This window comes from Bos mutus, chromosome 3 (genome assembly GCF_027580195.1).
Source record: "Bos mutus isolate GX-2022 chromosome 3, NWIPB_WYAK_1.1, whole genome shotgun sequence".
Taxonomy (NCBI): domain Eukaryota; kingdom Metazoa; phylum Chordata; class Mammalia; order Artiodactyla; family Bovidae; genus Bos; species Bos mutus.
Genome location: NC_091619.1, coordinates 76,378,004 through 76,397,622, shown reverse-complemented (window position 1 = coordinate 76,397,622; position 19,619 = coordinate 76,378,004). Strand labels below are relative to the sequence as shown.

General features: G+C 40.0%; 1 protein-coding gene across 2 annotated transcripts in view; it reads left to right on the top strand.

The window, feature by feature from the left end:
• Nucleotides 1–113: 113 nt before the first annotated feature.
• Nucleotides 114–19,619, top strand: part of DYNLT5 (dynein light chain Tctex-type family member 5) — a 29,679-nt gene continuing 10,173 nt past the window's right edge. Inside the window, exons 1-4 of one of the 2 annotated variants that reach the window (XM_070364580.1) lie at nt 114–259; nt 1,083–1,181; nt 1,966–2,087; nt 18,603–18,694. In XM_070364580.1, the coding sequence (XP_070220681.1) occupies nt 1,969–2,087; nt 18,603–18,694 (211 nt within the window). In that variant the 5' untranslated portion in view covers nt 114–259; nt 1,083–1,181; nt 1,966–1,968. The remainder of the gene's footprint in view (nt 260–1,082; nt 1,182–1,965; nt 2,088–18,602; nt 18,695–19,619) is intronic. The other variant, XM_005895801.2, reaches the window with a different exon arrangement.

Genomic DNA, 19,619 nt, shown 5'->3' with positions numbered 1-19,619 from the left:
GGGCACTGCCGAGGAGCTCCTTCACATCCTTAGAGGACCACGCCACTACTATGCCTGCCTGGGGCGGGCCAAGGACTCTGTTTTCGAAGGTCACCTTGGAGACAAGTCGCGGAGTCCAGTGGGAGTGCGGGAGTGCGCGGGCAGAAAGGAAGCCTGGGAGGCGGGAGCCTTGCCAGGCGCCCTGCAGTGGAGGAGCCTGCGGTCTGGGAGGCCCCTGGGCTGAGCCGCGCCTGCAACTCCAGCTCCAGACCCGCCTTAGGTAAGTGCGCCCTCTCCGCAGAGCGCCTGGGCAGGAGCAGAGAGACCAAGGCAAAAAGCAAATTCGAGGGTTCCGGGGGGCTAAGGAAGGAGAGCCCAATGTTGAGAAATGGCCTGCCTGCCTTGTCCACGACCTCTCTCTCCCGTGCCTTATTCCTCCTCCCTCCAAGAAATTAGAAAAAAGTGACCCCAATTTTCAGAACTAGAAGCGTGCCTGGCTTTTGGTTCCCTGCCCGCCTGTGTGTCTGGGCTTTAGCATGATGCCCAGTGCAGAACTGGCCAGCCGGGTCGGGCTGTGGAGCAACTTGAGTTCTGAGCAGTCTACCTGAGGTCTGCTTGGAGACACTAGCAGCCTCTGCCTCTCAGGACCTCTAGGTCTGGATTCTGGCCTGCCCCACAGCTTTGGAAAAAGGTGAACAGACTCAGGTATGTGTGTGTCACTTTAAGAATGAAACCTGAATGACCCTCTTAAATAGGCTCAGTATGTCTTGTCCACGCATACACATGCTTAGACACTCTCATGTACACAGACACACTCCTGCACACAAACGCACACACATGCAGTACACAGACATGTCACACACAAAGGTGCACACACAGACACAGCAACACACGCTCAGGTACACAGATAATCATACGCACAAGTGCACACACACACAGATGCTCACACTGGCTCACATCATGGGGGGACACTCATGTTCATACACATAAGCACATGCCCACAAAGACACATGCTCACACAGAGATGCTCACACGCGTGTACACAGTCTCACGGGTCCACAGTCACACACACATCCCACACTGCCTCTCTTCCTGACGCACAGGCCCTCCGTTTTCCTCTGTCTACCCTGACGTTGATTACACTGGGATTCCAGGTTGTGTTCTTGTCGGCTCTACCCACTTCAACCGCCACCTTTTTGAAGGTAGGGATTGTTTCTGTCCTAATTTAATGCCTAGCACAGTCTATGAGTATGTACATGTAGACAATAGGGCAGTGGAATTCTAGTTCAAGTTCTGGGAAGTCCATTTCTTCTTCCAGCTTTTTCACAAGCATTAGTGAAAAGAGGTAGGTTTTCCAATAAATTACTCTGTGAAAAGTTCTGTTTGCTCTTTACAAAGTAAATCACTGCTGCTTGGCTGTGGGGAATACCATTTGGAGAAGCAGTTCATCTTAATTTTTAAACAACAAATATTAATTAGCAAGTTTCATTGAGATTAAATTTGAAGGGAGGCAATAAAAATATTGTTTTCTGGTGTGATGGTATCTTTCTTGTACATATGGCTCTCTTCTCAGTAACTTTAACATCTTTTGCAGTTAAGTATTTTTGCTGCAGCATAATATCTGCAACCCATTCCAGTGTTCTTGCCTGGAGAATCCCAGGGACGGGGGAGCCTGGTGGGCTGCCGTCTCTGGGGTCGCACAGAGTCGGACACGACTGAAGCAACTTAGCAGTAGCAGCAATAATATCTGCTTATGTGAATTAAATATGCTATTGTATAAGTAAAAGTTATCAATTATCATTTTTCCAGCTATACTGACCAGAACAACAATATATACTAAATATCACTCTTAAGGAAACCCCACTTCCCTATTCAAAAATGGTTTAAAAAAAAGCATCTGTGTACTTTATTTAGAATAAGTCTCATGTTATACTAAAGTATTTTCAGGTGTTTTGTTCAATATTTTACAAAAGTTTTCCTCCATAGATTATGATGATGTCAGACATTGCTAAAGACAGAACCGCTCATTTGCTGAAGAAGAGGGGCAGTGTGTCTTCTCTAAGTAATCATGAATTCCGGCGGAAGGAACCTCATGGGCGTACCAAAGAGTGAGTAACTGAGTATCCATTAACAAACTCAATTATTGAATAAAAAGGCTCATGATATTTATCAGGAGGAAAAAAAAAGTGAGAAAAAGGGAGAAAAACGTGCAAGTACATGGTTTATGTCATCTTTGGGGGCCATATTTTTTTAAAAGAATAGTAACTAGATATATCATGGCAGTCATTTGAAATGTACAGCAATATTGAATCACTGTATTATGCATCAAGAAAAAGAAGAAAGAGAAAAAGACCAAGAAAATTTAAGTGATAAGTTGACACAGCAGCATTTTTATAATTTCAGAGACCATCCCAAAAAGTCATCTACTGAAAAGAATGTCATATGCAGTTTAGACAAGCTACTTCTTCCACTGTCTCCTGAATTTTACTCTTCAATATTATATAAATACATCATTTTTGCATTTTTATAATCTCTCTATATATACATACAATGCATTTAGCATTATTTTAAACAAATTTTGTAATGTATTGTCATAGTCTTTGCCCATATCCTTTTAAACAGTTGCATAATATTTTTGTCAGCCTATAATTCTGGGTTAGCTAACCATTTTCCAATTATTGAACATTTGTTTGTTTCCACTTTTAAAATTTGTTACTATGTAAGAAGTCTCTGCTTGTTTTCTTCCCAAAAGTATAATTAGTGGGTCAAAAAAATACATTTTTTGTCTTTTGCTTACAAATTGCATTTGTTCTCCTAAAAAAGATGAATTAATTTTTAATACTTTCATGGAATTTTTTTTAACTGCTATTGGGAAGAAAATCAAACAAATTATCCAATGCAATTTGATAATTTGATAAATTATCAAATAATTTATGTAATAGACTTTCCTTCTTAAGAGTTTCCAAGGGATTGAAAGATGTAGCATATTCATTTCCATGATTGTGAAGCAGGAGCTGGTGTGTCTGGTGGAACAAAGCCAGAAGAACTGGAAGAGACTTCCATTCAAATTCTGAAACCAAATTATTCTGCTCTCAGAATGTTCTAATGCACTTACTCAAAATTCCACTTTTCAACCCTGGATTTTGTGAATTACAAGTATTATACAATTTCTCTCTCTTACAGATAGGAAATATAAAGGAATAGCAACCTCAGTGTACGTTAGACGTAAAGATGGGTGAATAATTAACCTCTATAGGATCTTCTGATCCTAAGTCAATTTGGTTGCTATTTCTAACATTTGTGTAAGAGTTTTAAAAATTATTTTTAAATACTTGTTAGATCAAATTCAATTTTTTAGAATAAAATATTGTAATAATAATCTGACATATATCCTGGTGCTATGATTTAAAATACACTATTCTCATCCAAAAAGTAAACTACCATCCCTACTTGCATAATTTCATTCACTTCTTCTCCTTCAGAGCAAATTAGAAAGTCATGTAGAATCAGAACATGGCCCAATTTGGAGAATTAAAAATCATGGTAAAGAATCTTCCAGCAATGCAGGAGATGCAGGTTCAAGCCCTGGGTTGAAGAAAACCTCCAGTATTCTTGTCTGGAGAATCCCATGGACAGAGGAGCCTGGCAGGCTACAGTCCGTGGGGTCGCAGAGTTGGACACGACTAAGCAGCGAATACTTCCACTTTTCACTTTCATTATTTTATTGATAAAGTATAAATATAAATTAAAAGGTAACAAGAACATGAAAAGAGTTTTAGCAACACAGTAGGAAAAAATTTTTACTAACAAAAACATTTCAGTGATCGTTATTTGGATATATTTCAAAGTTAGAAATTGGGACTCTCAAACAAATTATTCAGATTGGATCCTCTAATGGAGCTTTTTATTTCTTAAATAGCAAATGAACAGCTTCCAAGCACTCCTACAATGCAGAGGCCATTCAGGAGGCTGCCTGCCAACCTTAACTCCCACTTACTTTCCATGGTCTTCATCCTTGCAAGGGGCCAGATGTAGGGGTGATTCTTCTTCATGAAATAGGTCTTCAACTAATAGAAAAACTCTGAATGCTCAGTGACTATCAAATGCAATATTGTTTTAAAGTTGTTTTTGGAAATGCAGATGTCTTTCCTTTGAAAGTTATAGCAAAACAGTTTTTTGGATAGATTAATTTCAATAGTATAAAGCATGTGCTGAAGTATGCTGCTGCTAAGTACTAAGTATGTATATAAGTACCACTAAATACTAAGTATGCATATAAGTACTAAGTATGCATGATGCTCTTTCTATGAAAGAGATGCTATTATCATCTTCCTCTTACAAATGAAGAAACAAATGGTTAGAGAGTGTGAGGTTCCCAAACTACAGAATTAACAAGTGATAAAATGGGCTTTTGTTTATAGTCAAAAATTCTCATTCTCTCAAAATTGGCTATCTATGTGTAACTTGCATTAATGAAACTCTTCTACTCATTCACCAGAACCTTCTATTTCCCATCCATGGGTAAGAGTAGGTATTTACAATGACATCTTTCTTTTTGGAAGCAAGCTTTGGCAGCCTTCAAAGAGTCCTTGAACAGATGTACTGCTCTCATGTCCGTAAAATGGAAATAGAGGCCTGAGGTTAAGTTACTTTCCCAGGATCATATGACTTGATATCCCAGCTTCTTTTCTCTGAGGCCAATAGTTCAACTGGTAGATCAGGCCTAAGGCTGAAGGCTGAAGAGTATGTCTCTTGCCTCAAACCAAAATTACATGATGTCATGAACCAGAGTTTTGATAGATCCCACATCCTTCTGCTTGAACCCACTGGTGGCATCTAACACACTAGTTGTCACACTAAATTCTTGCACTTATTCATTTATTCAAGGTTTATAAAGCTTCAACTCTGTGCCAAATGTTAGGTATATAAAGGTGACTAATTGTAGGGTTATTCTTCTCTGGAGAAGCTCACTTTTCACTTAAACTGAAAATCACCTGGTAGTCATTTTTCTGCAAAAAAATGGAAAATATTTCATTCATTTCTTTATTTCAAATAAATGTTTTTTGAGCAATGAGTAGTTAGTAAATCACACATAAATAATCTGGTGGGAAAGGCAATGAACAAACCATTTTAGATGTGATGAATTTATTCTGTGATTCCAACCTATACTACTTGAGTCGCTATATGCAGTTAAAAATTATGTTGCCTGGCCTGTTTCTTCATTCTGATAAGTTCAGTTGCCATCTTAATCAAACTAAAGCTCCCAAGAAGATATGGATGAGACCCAGCTTCCCGCCAAAGAGAGAGAAGTTTGAGAAACTGCGTTGGCCATGTTCCTAAATTAAACTATAATAATAGCTAATACTGGACTTCCCTGGTGGCTTCAGTTTGATGGCTCAGACAGTAAAGAATCTACCTGCCAATGCAGGAGACCTGGCTTCGATCCCTGGGTCCGGAAGATCCCCTGAAGAAGCGAATGGCAACCCACTCTAGTACTCTTGCCTGGGAATTCCATGAACAAAGGAGCCCGGTGGGCTACAGTCCATGGGGTCACAAAAGAGTTGGACATGACTTAGCAACTAAACAACATCAACAACAATAGCTAATATTATGTTATGCTCAATAGATACATCACATACAATATCCATATGAATCTCAAAAAAATCCTATTGGTTAAGTAAAGAAGATATTTTTATTATCCCCATTTATGTCATTTATTATCTTATTTATCTCAGGAGCAGAGTTGAGTTGAAAATATATGGCATTGCATAGCACATTGTCATCACCAGCATGAGTGGGATCCCTTGTTTCTTGTTTGCCTGATTTTCCCTCTTCTTCCTCATCTTCAGTCCCACTCTCATCTCCCAAGAGGCACCCATTCTGATGTGCAAAATACTCAGTATGCTACAAGACTAGTGGTAAGTGTTAAGTCACTTCAGTTGTGTTCGACTTTGTGTGACCCTGTGGACTGTAACCCACCAGGCTCCTCTGTTCATAGGATTCTCCAAGCAAGAACACTGCAGTGTATTGCTATGCCCTCCTCCAGGGGATCCTCTTGACCCAGGGATCAAACCCTCATCTCTCATGTCTCCTGCATTAGCAGGCAGATTCTTTACCACTAGCTCCACCTGGGAAGCCCCATACCACAGACTACAGATGTTTAAATATTATACTGTATATTTTTAAATTTTTATGTGTATTATGACATTTGATGTCTTAGAAAACTTTTCTGGCTAGGGAGAGATGAGACAGTTCAGTTGCTCAGTCGTATCCAACTCTTTGCGACCCCATGAATCACAGCACGCCAGGCCTCCCTGTCCATCACCAACTTCCGGAGTTCACTCAAACTCATGTCCATCGAGTCTGTGATGCCATCCAGCCATCTCATCCTCTGTCATCCCCTTTTCCTCCTGCCCCCAATCCCTCCCAGCATCAGAGTCTTTTCCAATGAGTCAACTCTTCACATGAGGTGGCCAAAGTACTGGAGTTTCAGCTTTAGCATCAGTCCTTCCAGTGAACACCCAGGACTGGTTTCCTTTAGGATGGACTGGTTGGGTCTCCTTGCAGTCCAAGGGACTCTCAAGAGTCTTCTCCAACACCGCAATTCAAAAGCATCAATTCTTCGGCGCTCAGCCTTCTTCACAGTCCAGCTCTCACATCCATACATGACCACAGGAAAAACCATAGCCTTGACTAGATGAACGTTTGTTGGCAAAGTAATGTCTCTGCTTTTGAATATGCTATCTAGGTTGGTCATAACTTTCCTTCCAAGGAGTAAGTGTCTTTTAATTTCATGGCTGCCATCACCATCTGCAGTGATTTTGGGGCCCCCAAAAATAAAGTTTGACACTGTTTGCACTCTTTCCCCATCTATTTGCCATGAAGTGATGAGACCGGATGCCATGATCTTCGTTTTCTGAATGTTGAGCTTTAAGCCAACTTTTTCAATCTCCTCTTTCACTCTCATCAAGAGGCTTTTTAGTTCCTCTTCACTTTCTACTATAAGGGTGGTGTCATCTGCATATCTGAGGTTCTTGATATTTCTCCTGGCAATCTTGATTCCAGCTTGTGCTTCTTCCAGCCCAGCGTTTCTCATGATGTACTCTGCATATAAGTTAAATAAGCAGGGTGACAATATACAGCCTTGACGTACTCCTTTTCCTATTTGGAACCAGTCTGTTCTATGTCCAGTTCTAACTGTTGCTTCCTGACCTGCATATAGGTTTCTCAAGAGGCAGGTCAGGTGGTCTGGTATTCCCATCTCTTTCAGAATTTCCCACAGTTTATTGTGATCCACACAGTCAAAGGCTTTGGCATAGTCAATAAAGCATAAATAGATGTTTTTCTGGAACTCTCTTGCTTTTTCGATGATCCAGCGGATGGTAGCAATTTGATCTCTGGTTCCTCTGCCTTTTCTAAAACAAGCTTGAACATCTGGAAGTTCACGGTTCAACAGATGAGACATCCATACCCCAACTCCCTACCCCTTACCAGTCTAGTCAATAATTAAAAATAGTCAAGTTATCAACAAAGAATGTGCCTTTGATATGCAGATTAACCAGTCTAGAACCTGACCTCTTCTCTCTGTTCCCCAACACATCCCAGGAGGCAGTTTTCCTAATCAGTAGGGGCTTTCCCAATGGTTCAGAGGATAAAGAATCTGTCCGCAATTCAGAAGACACAGATTTGATCCCTGGGCCAGGAAGATCTCCTGAAGAAGGGAATGGCAGCCCACTCCAGTATTCTTGTCTGGAAAATCCCATGGACAGAGGAGCCTCACAGGCTACGATTCATGGGGTCACAAAGAGTTGACACAACTGAGCATGTACATCCATGCACTAATCCCATTGCCAAGTACCAGGCAAGGAGGGGCCTCTCCTATAGCTTCAGATCAGATCAGATCAGATCAGTCGCTCAGTCGTGTCCAACTCTTTGCAACCCCATAAATCACAGCACGCCAGGCCTCCCTGTCCATCACCAACTCCCGGAGTTCACTGAGACTGACATCCATCGAGTCAGTGATGCCATCCAGCCATCTCATCCTCTGTCGTCCCCTTCTCCTCCTGCCCCCAATCCCTCCCAGCATCAGAGTCTTTTACAATGAGTCAACTCTTCGCATGAGGTGGCCAAAGTACTGGAGTTTCAGCTTTAGCATCATTCCTTCCAAAGAAATCCCAGGGCTGATCTCCTTCAGAATGGACTGGTTGGACCTCCTTGCAGTCCAAGGGACTCTCAAGAGTCTTCTCCAACACCACAGTTCAAAAGCATCAATTCTTCGGTGCTCAGCCTTCTTCACAGTCCAACTCTCACATCCATACATGACCACAGGAAAAACCATAGCCTTGACTAGACAGACCTTTAGCTTAGAGCTCGCTGGAATTATTCAGACTCTCCAGTCCTGCACTGTTTCTCCTGCACAACTTTGCCTTTCCCTGGGGAACCCCAATCCTGTCTTCTGCTCACTGATCCTGTAGTGTTTTTCCACATGGTCTTATGTGGCAGGTCATGTCTCTCCTGTCTAGGACCTGTGAATATAATAAACTGTATTTTCATGAACCCCTTCTCTGACTCCCTTTGTGACTTCACCAGTGCTGTGTGCTAATTCACTTCAGTTGTGTCCCACTCTTATGACCCTATGTATTGAACCCCACTAGGCTCCTATGTCCATGGATTTTCCAGGCAAGAACACTGGAGTGGGTTGCCATTTGCTTCTCCAGGGGATCTTCCCGACCCAGCAAGCAAGCCTGCATCTTTTTTGTCTCCTGCATTGCCAGGCGGGTTCTTTACCACTAGCACCACCTGGGACTGACTCTCATAAAACATTACAGAACAAGTACTTAACAAAGACATGAATGGTATTGTGCTATAAACCTCATTTTGTTTTCTCAATCTCATACCTCATTCAACATTTTTATTTTTCGTATTTACCCATGTCACTATGGATATCTAGCTCTTTGCTTCTTAATGCTGCATAGTAGTCCTTGATATTTGCATCACATATGTTCTTACACATTTCCCTAGGGATGAACACCCAAATTGGCTTTCACTCCCTGCCAAGATATACAGTCCCATGTGGGACATCTTTGTGCAAAACCCTGCATTGATATCTTTGTGAAAACTGTCCTGGGAATGTGATTCCAGGTAAAGGCATTCCCATTAAGGAAGATACGAATTACTGCAGAAATAATTCATAGGTGAAGCTGCTTAACACCAAAACACATCAGTAGTTCTCAAATTAATTTACAAATGCAATATATCTCAATCAAAACCCATTTGTACTTTTTGAGAAGCTCAATAAAGCATTTCTAAATTTTATAAATAAGAATTCTGAGTAACTAAGCTAACTTTGAAGAATGAACATAGAAGAGGAATTTACTCTATCAGATATGATATACCACAAAGCTGTAGTAAGTAAAAATAATAAATGTAGGAATAAACAAACAGGTGTAAGAACAGACAAATAGATCAATGGAACACATAGAAACTTTAGAACTAGACCTATGAATATATAGAACATAGTATGTGAACAAGGAGAAATGCTGGGTTTTTAATAGATTGTTTTGGGAGAAAGCTAGCTTACTCTATGAAGGGGAAAAAATGAAGCTGAATTCTTACACCAATTAAATTGTAGACTCTAGGTGGAAGCCTGAAATGTGGAAAGATATGAAGCTAATAGAAAAAAAGTATAAAATATCTTTGTGTTCTTTGGGAAGGAAAGATTTCTTAAGTTCCAAAGTGAAAAACTAAAACCATAAAGCAAAAAGAGAAAAATGATAAATACAATTATATTAAAATTTAGCATTTCTCTTCAAAAAATAATACAATAGACACAGTTTATAGGCCAGTAAAAGATGTATATTTGTAAATTTATGCACATTAACAATTTAAAAAAAAAACAGGAAAACAATTTTTAAATCATCAAAAGAGATAAATAGCAATTTACAGAAGCAAAGCCAAAATGGCAAAGCAGAATGTGAAGAGTTGCTTAAATTCACTTGGAATGAGAAAAATGCTTCAAAAAATTGAAACAAGATACCATATTTCACCCATCCAAATGGCAAAATATGAGAAGGTAGACTAATATCAAATGTTGGCATGGCTAGTGGGAATAAAAGCTTATATAGGCGTTCAGAGAAGAAATCTAACATTACTTAGAAAAAAATAGGGATATAAATTCCCTATTTTCCTTATATATTGAGGAAATTAAAGTTTTTGTGTGGTAGAGTAACTGGCCAGAGTATCACAGTTCCCAGATATCAGAGCAAATAATCTGTGATCCTCTGACTCTAGAACTTGGAGATCTCATGAAAGTATTTGTATTTGTTGTGGGCTAAATTGTATACCCCACTACTCCTGCCAAATTCATATGTTGAAGTCCTAGTCCGCAAACCTCGGAATGTGATCTTAGTTGGAAACAGGGTCTTTAAAGAGGTAATTAAGTTTAAATGTGTTCATTAGGGTGGGTTCTAATCCAATGTATCTGGTGTCCTTGTAAGAAAAGGCAACTTGGACACAAACAGAGTTGGAAGGAAATGAGTTACAGGGAGGGGACAGCCATCCACCATCTAAGGAGAGAGGCCTAGAACAGATCCTTCTCTCATGACTCTCAGAAGTCAGCCAACAATCCAGCCAACACCAATTCTCAAACTTCTAGCCCCCAGAACTGTGAAACAGCAGACTTCTGTTGTGTAAGCCACACAGTCTTGGAGGCTGGAAATCTGAAATCAACATGCCAGCTGGGTTAGGTTCTGGTGACGGCCAGCTTCCTGACTTGCAGATGGCCATCTTTTCACTGTGTCTTTGCATGGAAGAGAGAACCCTGCTATATCTTCCTCTTATATAAGGTCCCAGGTTCTATCAGTGTAGGGCTTCACCTTTAAGGCTTCATTTAACCTTCATCACCTCCTTAAAGGCCCTATTTCCAATACACTCACATGGGGGTGTTAAGGCTTCAACCTATGAATTTCAAAGAGACAGTTTCATTCATAGCAGGCACTGCCATCTCTAGCCTGCTGCTGCTGCTGCTGCAAAGTCGCTTCAGTCATGTCCGACTCTGTGCAACCCCATAGACGGCAGCCCACCAGGCTCCCCCATCCCTGGGATTCTCCAGGCAAGAACACTGGAGTGGGTTGCCATTTCCTTCTCCAATGCATGAAAGTGAAAAGTGAAAGTGAAGTCGCTCAGTCATGTCTGACTCTTCGCGACCCCATGGACTGCAGCCCACCAAGCTCCTCCGTCCATGGGATTTTCCAGGCAAAAGTACTGGAGTGGTGTGCCATTGCCTTCTCTGCGTCTCTAGCCTAGATTACCATAAAAGCTTTCTAACTGGAATCCCTGTGTTCACAGGGATACCAGCCTGTTCTCGACAGAGCGTTTGGAGTTATTGTAAAATATAAAGTAGATTTTGCTATTACTCTGCTCAAAACTCTATAAAGGCTCCCACTTTATCAAAGTAAAAGCCAAGGTTTTAAGATGGCCCACAAAACTACATGGTTCAGCTACCTGACTCATTGGAAACCCCATCCTTCCACCTTCCTGCTTGCTCCCTCCTCGCCAGCTATTCTGGCCTGTAGGCACTTCTTCAGAAATACCAGGCAGCCTTCTGCCTCAAAGTCTGTGCATGTGCTTTTCCCTCCCTCTGACACACCCTTCCCTCCAACATCCACATGGCTCATTTCCTCACCTCCTCCAACTCTTGGCTCAGGGAGATATATCTTGATCATTCTGTTTAAAATAAAACACAACCACCTCTCTCCCATCCGCTTCCAGCCTCCCTTAACAAATATCTCCTTTTCCGTGTAGCATTTATCATCTAACACAGTATATGAGCTTCCCTGGTGGCTCAGATGGTAAAGCATCTGCCTGCAATGCGGGAGACCTGGGTTCAATCCCTGGGTTGGGAAGATCTCCTGGAGAAGGAAATGGCAACCCACTCCAGTACTCTTGCCTGGAGAATCCCACAGACAGAGGAGCCTGGTAGGCTACAGTCCACGGGTCACAAAGAGTCGGACACTACTGAGCGAGTGCTTATGGGCTTCCCTGGTGGCTCAGTGGTAAAGAATGTGCCTGCCATTGCAGGAGACATGGGTTTGATCCCTGGGTCAGGAAGATCCCCTGGAGAAGGAAATGGCAACCCCCTCCACTATTCTTGCCTGGGAAACCCCATAGACAGAGGAGCCTGGAAGGCTAGAGTCCATGGGGTTGCAAAAGAGTAGGATATGACTTAGCAACTAAACAACTTGTTTAGTATTTTATTATATTCTTTCCGTCTCTTCTCACTAGGTTCCATAAGGGTAGAGATCTTAGTTTGATTGTTAATTTGTATTGTTTATGGGGTTTTTTTTCTGCATCCCAAGGACCTAGAATGGTACCTGGCACATAGCCATCACTTAATAAATATTTTTTGATGGTAGAATGCATAATTATTATATTATTCCCTCGTAGCTCAGTTGGTAAAGAATCTGCCTGCAATGCAGGAGACCCAGGTTAAATCCTGGGTCGGGAAGATCCCCTGGAGAAGGAAATGGCAACCCACTCCAATATTCTTACCTAGAGAATCCCATGGACAGAGGAGCCTAGGAGGCTACACTCCATGGGGTCGCAAGAGTCGGACACAACTTAGCGACTAAACTGCCGCCACCACCACCACCAGTTCCTGAACACAAACGGGTTAGGTCCACAGGTCCGTGTATGTGTTAAGTCCAGAGTGACAGAGAGCTTTCATCTTGCAGACATAAGATACATTTAGAGAAAAAAAAAATTTTTGTTCAAATTTTAAAAACAAGTTATATGTTACTTTCTTGCTGAAACCTTCCATTGTTCACCTATTTAAAAAAGAAAAAGAAGAACATCATCATTTGTATTGAACCTTTGTTGGGTTAGATGATCTCCATGGGGTTGCAGAGGTAACCATGGCACCCATGCTCTCAGCCTCACCTCTCTGATGATTGCCAAGGGTAATGTGACTTTGAACTGTGAACTGTGCATTCATCCAGGAGCTGCATCACAAGTTTCATCAGCTGCTCTTGATCTTAACCTCACCTTCTCTTGGATGAAGGGATTCATCAATGGGCTTCAGACACAAACTCTGACTTTGTATTCACCCACTCAAAATTGTTCTACTTTGTCAGTCACCTTTCCTGGATCAATCACTCCAGAGCTAGAATTTTCACAGGTTGCATGGTTCATTCTTTGTCCTTCAAAATCATCCTCCTCCTAAAATATGTATCCCTCGGGAACACATACCATGGCATTTTATCTCCTCTTTGATTTTTGGAAATATTTCTTGACTTTTGTCTCCATTATAACCTTTCTCTTGTAAGATAGGACCAATAATGTGAATAAAATATCTCAAAACTATGTAAAAGTCTGGCAACCTTTGTTTTTGTTCAGTCTGATGTTAAGTCATGTCCAACTCTGTGACCCCATGGACTATAGCATGCCAGGCTTCCCTGTCCTTCATTATCTCCCTGAGTTTGTTCAAACTCATTTCAATTGAGTCAGTGATGCCATCCAACCATCTCATCCTCTGTCATCCCTTCTCCTCCTGCCTTCAATCTTTCTCAGCATCAGGGTCTTCTCTAGTGAACTGGCTCTTTGCATCAGATGGCCAAAGTACTGGCAACCTTGCTACAAACTAAATAGCCACACAACTAAATCGCCTTAACAGACAACTTGTACCTTCCACTGATGGGGGAAGACTTGTTATGCTTTTGATCTTAAGCATAACATTCATAAAAATATCAATAGACGTTTGAGGTAGAAAGTTCCCAAGTGAGTTTCAATGCATATTTTATTTTCTACATCTTGTTTCTCTAGCACAGGGACTCTCATTTTTTAAAAAATTTTACCAGTACTTCTCACTTTGCCTGCCATGTTATGGGCAATAAATATCTGTTGAAAGAATGAAGAAAATAAAAATGTACACGTTTATACCCTGAAGCCTTCTTTTTCTCTGTGCACTCTGAAATATCTCCACTGGGAGGCAGCACATGACTTTAATAACAGATTTTTTAAAAAGGCTAATGCTATGATACCATTCAAAATATGGTACTTTGAAGCCTTTCATAGTTACAAATTGAAGAATGAGATGATAGTCTGACCTTCTTAAACTACTAAACTAATAACTACAAGGCTGAGCTATCTATTCAAATATTATATCTTACTACAGCTTCAAAACACTTAATAATGTCAGTAGCAACAGCTGGAAATGAATTCTTAATAATAATTAGATGGTATTATAGCTGGTGAGATTTAATTGACATTATTTTTCTATCTCCAACCATCATAAAAATAAGACATGCCTTGTATTCTGTTTAATTCAAGAAATGGTCAGCATGCAAATTTGTAAGATGTCTTCAGGAAAACTGAATTTCATGAAAAATATAAACATTCTAACTCCTTAGCTATTTTGTGTGGGGCTCTTTTCTGCATAATCAAAACGCAGGCTCTTGGGTTGGCGTGGGACGTTTCCAACGTCAGTCAGTTACAATACAGGAGGGTTATATACAATATGGATTTCCCTGGTGGCTCAGCAGTAAAAAATCTGCCTACAATGCAGGAGACTTAAGTGACGCGGGTTCAACCCCTGGGTAGGGCAGATCCTGTGGAGGAGGAAATGGCAACTGGCTCCAGTATTCTTGCCAGGAAAATCCCATGGACAGGGGAGCCTACAATCCATAGAATCATAAAGAGTCAGACATGACTCAGCTGCTGAGCACACACACACATATACAATGTAGGAGGATTACTTTTGTTACTGTGGACAAATTTCATGCAGCTGTTTCCACATTCAGGCTAATTCCAAGTCTATTCTGAGCAATAGTATATGTGATTCAAAGTATTAACTGACATTTACACTGAATACAAATTGTTACTCTTTTCTCTAGAATAATATTAGTTGATTTCTTCAGTGTTTTTACCAGCAGCTTATTCCAGACTTTCAGTTTTCCTGATTTTACTAAAACCTACCTTCTTTCCTAAAACTTTACAACTCTCGTGGATACATTTTGCCAGTTGAAATCCTTTTCCTCCATAAATGCAACACACTCATGAAACACATAGACAGCAAAAACATTTTTCAAATTAAAAAAATCAACTATAGCATTCCATTTGCGGTGAGATCAGGTATCTAAAAAGATTATTATTATAAACTAGGGAAGGCCTGGTCATAGATGACTGAAATTCATCCTCTTGTAACACTGTGAAATATACACAGTAAATTTGTTGTGCTGTGATACAGTACCGGTAATTAAAGTGACAAATTTGCTCTTTGAAGCATCTCACATTTTTATCTTAAAAATTTTCAGAGGGCTTGAATAAAGCTGTTTACCAACAGGAAATATGTACAAGTCCTTCTGAGTCAATGTTCTGAACTGACATTGATAACAGCAAGTATTTTTAATATTTTATGTCTTCTTTTGTCTTTTTCAAGCAGTAGATATCGTATTTTTTCTGTTCAGCATATTATTCTCTTTTCTCTCTCCCTTTTTCCAAACGATCTCCTTCTAATGTGAGAACTCTCAGGTATCAGTTTCAAAAGATATCATGAATAGGATTTTTTTTAAGTAAAATTTTCCTATAACTTTCCTTGAAGTTTTTGTCTTTCCAGTGTACAGAAATCAATAGACTAATATCTTCCTTCTGCATGATAAAGGAAGCCAGGTTTTCAGCAAAATATCTGAAATCTCATTCCTGAAAGCCCCATCTCTTTCACAAAATTAACTCCAAGTTTTGTGCTCTGTTAATTATGACATCCTACTTCCAAACTCTGTATCAGTTATATCTAATGCTTCTTATAATATTTTTATAAAAAACATTGGCTTAAACAAAATAGAAATATATTTTCTCTTGCATTAAAAAAAAAAGTCTGGAAAAAATAGTTCAGGAACCTAGTTTTCTAGCTTTTGTTCCATTATCCATAAGGTCATCCCAAGAGCCAAGATAGCTCCTGAGCTCTTGCCATCATATCTATACACCAGTTATAAACAGGCCCCTGCTGTTTGAATTAGTTGCATTAATTCTCTCAGAATTTTTACCTATAACTTCTTCTGTGAGTTTTTAATATGGTGTTTTGTAGAGAGAAAATAGGGTCTTTATATGTTTGTGCAAGGTAAATTTTAATTGCAGCAATTAATTATTTCAGGAAGTCATTGCCCCTATTTCCATTCTATCAGATATGATCATATGTGAAACTTTGTCACTGAGAGGTAAATAGGATATGTGAAATTCAAGTCTGCTTTTCCTTTATGTATGACATTAAGCCTTTTGTCTAGTTCTCTTTATCACTGAAGTGGGCAGAAAAATGTCTTTCTTAATTACGTAAAGGGAATATTTTAAAGATAAAATGAGATAATTGATGGAAAATGTTTTGGAAAATAAAAAGTAGCATATACAATATTGGGGCAGCCTGGCTTATCTTAGAATCAAGGGGCTTATGCAACATTGGGTTTTCCAAGCAGAAGCTATCACTTTGGTGCTGCCCGCAACACCTGCAGGTGGCTAAACAGGTTGGTTGCTACTTCAAAGGGCAGCAGAAAATTGAGGAAAGCAGGTGTTACAAGAAAGAAGACTAACTCTAATCCAGAAATCCCTCATGGAAAAGCAGCCATAATAATGTCTTGCATCACTTTCTTGGGCTAGATGGGTAAACCTTAATTTATTGTGTAAATTGTATTGTATTAAAGGATTTTTTAAATTTAATGTCCATGATTTTCTTAAAATAGCAATTTGCAAGAAGCTCACTAATTCCCAACACCTCAGAATTAAGTATTTAAAACTCCTTGCAGAGAGGAAAAAAAAGCCCCAAAGATTAAGAACAAATATCCTATTCTCATTTAATTAAAGCAAAAATGTAGCCTCTTAGAAAAGTAGTCACTCTGAAAGCACACACGCACACACACACACACACACACACTATTATCTCATCTCCTTTGAAATGACATCTGTTTAACCTCCATTTTCACAGGTGGAGATTATTGGGGTAGAGACCTGAGACTGCCTTTAGTGACAGCTGAATTTCCTCTGATTAAGCAGTGCTGTAGGGCCTTTAGGAGTTCCTCTTCACTTGGGTCTCCTGTTCAGCACCTGGATAAGCTTATATTGCCTTGGTAACCAAGCCAAAACCCTTTCTTACTGTTGAAAGGGTGATTGATGCTTATTGATTATGATAGTTTGGGTGAATTGCGGTTTCTGTCATCATGTAGAGGGGTTTCTCAGTTTTCTTTCTTCTGCTAAAGGGATTTTGTGAGGTACATTTAATAATAAACTCTTTATAATCCCCCATGTATGTAGAGAACTTGTTTCCCAACATTTTAAGCTTCCCTGTATAATCCCCAGTCCCTTTGTGAGTTTTGTCCACTTTGAGGAAAGCCTTTGCACCTGTCATAGAATTGCCAATAGTTGTTTGTTTTTGAGACAGTCTCCTTTTTAAAAAATTATTTATTTTTAATTGAAGGATAATTTGCTTTATAATATTGGCTTGATTTCTGCCATATATCAACATAAATTAACCATAGATGTACATATATCCCCTCCTTTAACCTCTCTCCCACCTCCCACCCTTTCCCACCCCTCTAGGTTGTTACAGAGCCCCAATTTGAGTTCCCTGAGTTATACAGCAAATTTCCATTGTCTATCTATTTTACATACAGTAGTATATATGAAGAAGATTGAGAACAGAAGGATAAGAGGATGTCAGAGGATGAGATGACTGGATGGCATCACCAATGCAATGAACATGAATTTGGGTGAACTTCGGGAGATGGTGAGGGACAGAGAGGCCTGGCATGCTGCAGTCCATGGGGTCGCAAAAAGTCAGACACAACTGGGTGACTGAACGACAACAAAGTGTATATGGAGAGAGTAATGTGAAGCATATATACTGCCAGTAGCTTTCAAAACACATACAGGCATCCTCGGTATCTACTGAACACTGGTTCCAGAAGCCCCTGTGGGTATCAAAATCTGTGGATGCTCAAGTTTCTTATTTTTGTTGTTTAGTTACTAAGTCATATCCAACTCTTTTGCAACCCCATGGACCGTAACCCACCAGGCCACTCTGTCCATGGGATTTTCCAGGCAAGTATACTAGAGTGGATTGCCATTTCCTGCTCCAGAAGATCTTCCCGACCCAGGGATCAAACCTGCATCTTCTGCATTAGTAGGCAGGTTCTTAACCACTGAGTCACCAGGGAAGCCCAAGTCCCTTATATAAAATGGCAAAATACAGGTGGCCCTCCGTACCCACGGGTTCCATATCCATGGATTTAACCAAACAAAATCCATAACTCTAGAATCCACAGATGTGGAGGACCCACTGTACAAACTCTGTTACCCTGCGAATGGAACAATCCATGAATACTTTCATGATAATCAAAGGCCCCAGGCACTGAACTGGGTTTCTACCACTATATTGAGACTTGTTCCAAGTAACTCTCTACTCCAGTAATATTTCCATCTCTAAAATGTTTTAGACTTTAAATATTTTACCGGGGTATATCTACATGAGACTTGCCGGAAATTTTTTTAGAGGAAAAACTTATAACTTTTTTGCTAAAAGCAACATTGTGTGTTGTTACCATTGTTATCATAACTGTTAAAATTTGCTTTCTCCTTGCTTTTAGCTCTGTGAGTACAGTGTCTTATATGGATGAACCTTGCCAGCCTGAAGATGCCTCTCGCCTCACAGTTCACATGGAAAACACTTACCAACTGGGTGTGTTATTTTATTATTCCTTCCAATTTAAAACTTCTAATTTCATGAGTGATATTTACTCAAAATAATATCTGATAACCTGGCATCATCTTCAATACTAGCACTATATAAGGGATCTTAATTAATTGGGTGATTTGATATTGTTTTAATTTCTTCCTCTGCAAAATTGGGCCAGTACCCATTGTTTACTTTTTTTAATCAGTATTTTCCAAATACCAAGCAATTCATTGGCTGCAACTGAGGTGTAGTGTGTGTTACTGAATTAAGAAGTTCATTGGGTATTTCAAGGTTATCTGGTGGAGTTTTTTGTATCTACTTGAGTTAAATGAAACAGATAGGCATTAAGATTTTATTGAACAAAACCAACCAAGATTGCTAATGGATGGAGAAAAAAGCCTTCAAGGCAAAAGCAAATGATTCCTGGTCCCCTGTTGACAGAGATGTTTATCTTTTCCCACAGAGGTTTTGGGTCTTTGAAAACAAAACTCCTTGCACCTGTCCCTGTACTCCAGGTGGAATCCACAGTGACTATCATTCCTCCTCACATTTTCTCACAGAACTACTTCTTTGCTCCAAATGTGTACCTGCCCACTATTATCTGGATCTACATATAATTATTGCTGGGTAGAAATTCCACAGAGACTTACCAGTAACCCAAGGAAGACGCAATGGGCCAGTGTGACTTAATCTGCGGCCAGTTAACCTTAAGAAAATTATAGACCATCAACACATCCCATTAGACCTTCTGGGCAGTTTTCTATGGTAATCCCCAAGATGACATGGATTGTAAAGCTCCATAATTAGCCTGTCCACGGGTATTTTCACAGTGCCTATGGTATACGGATAACATCCTGCCATTCAATATGCCCTTATACTCCACCTGCTAACCTTACCAGTTTCCTTTGGGGGAGCACCACCACCACCA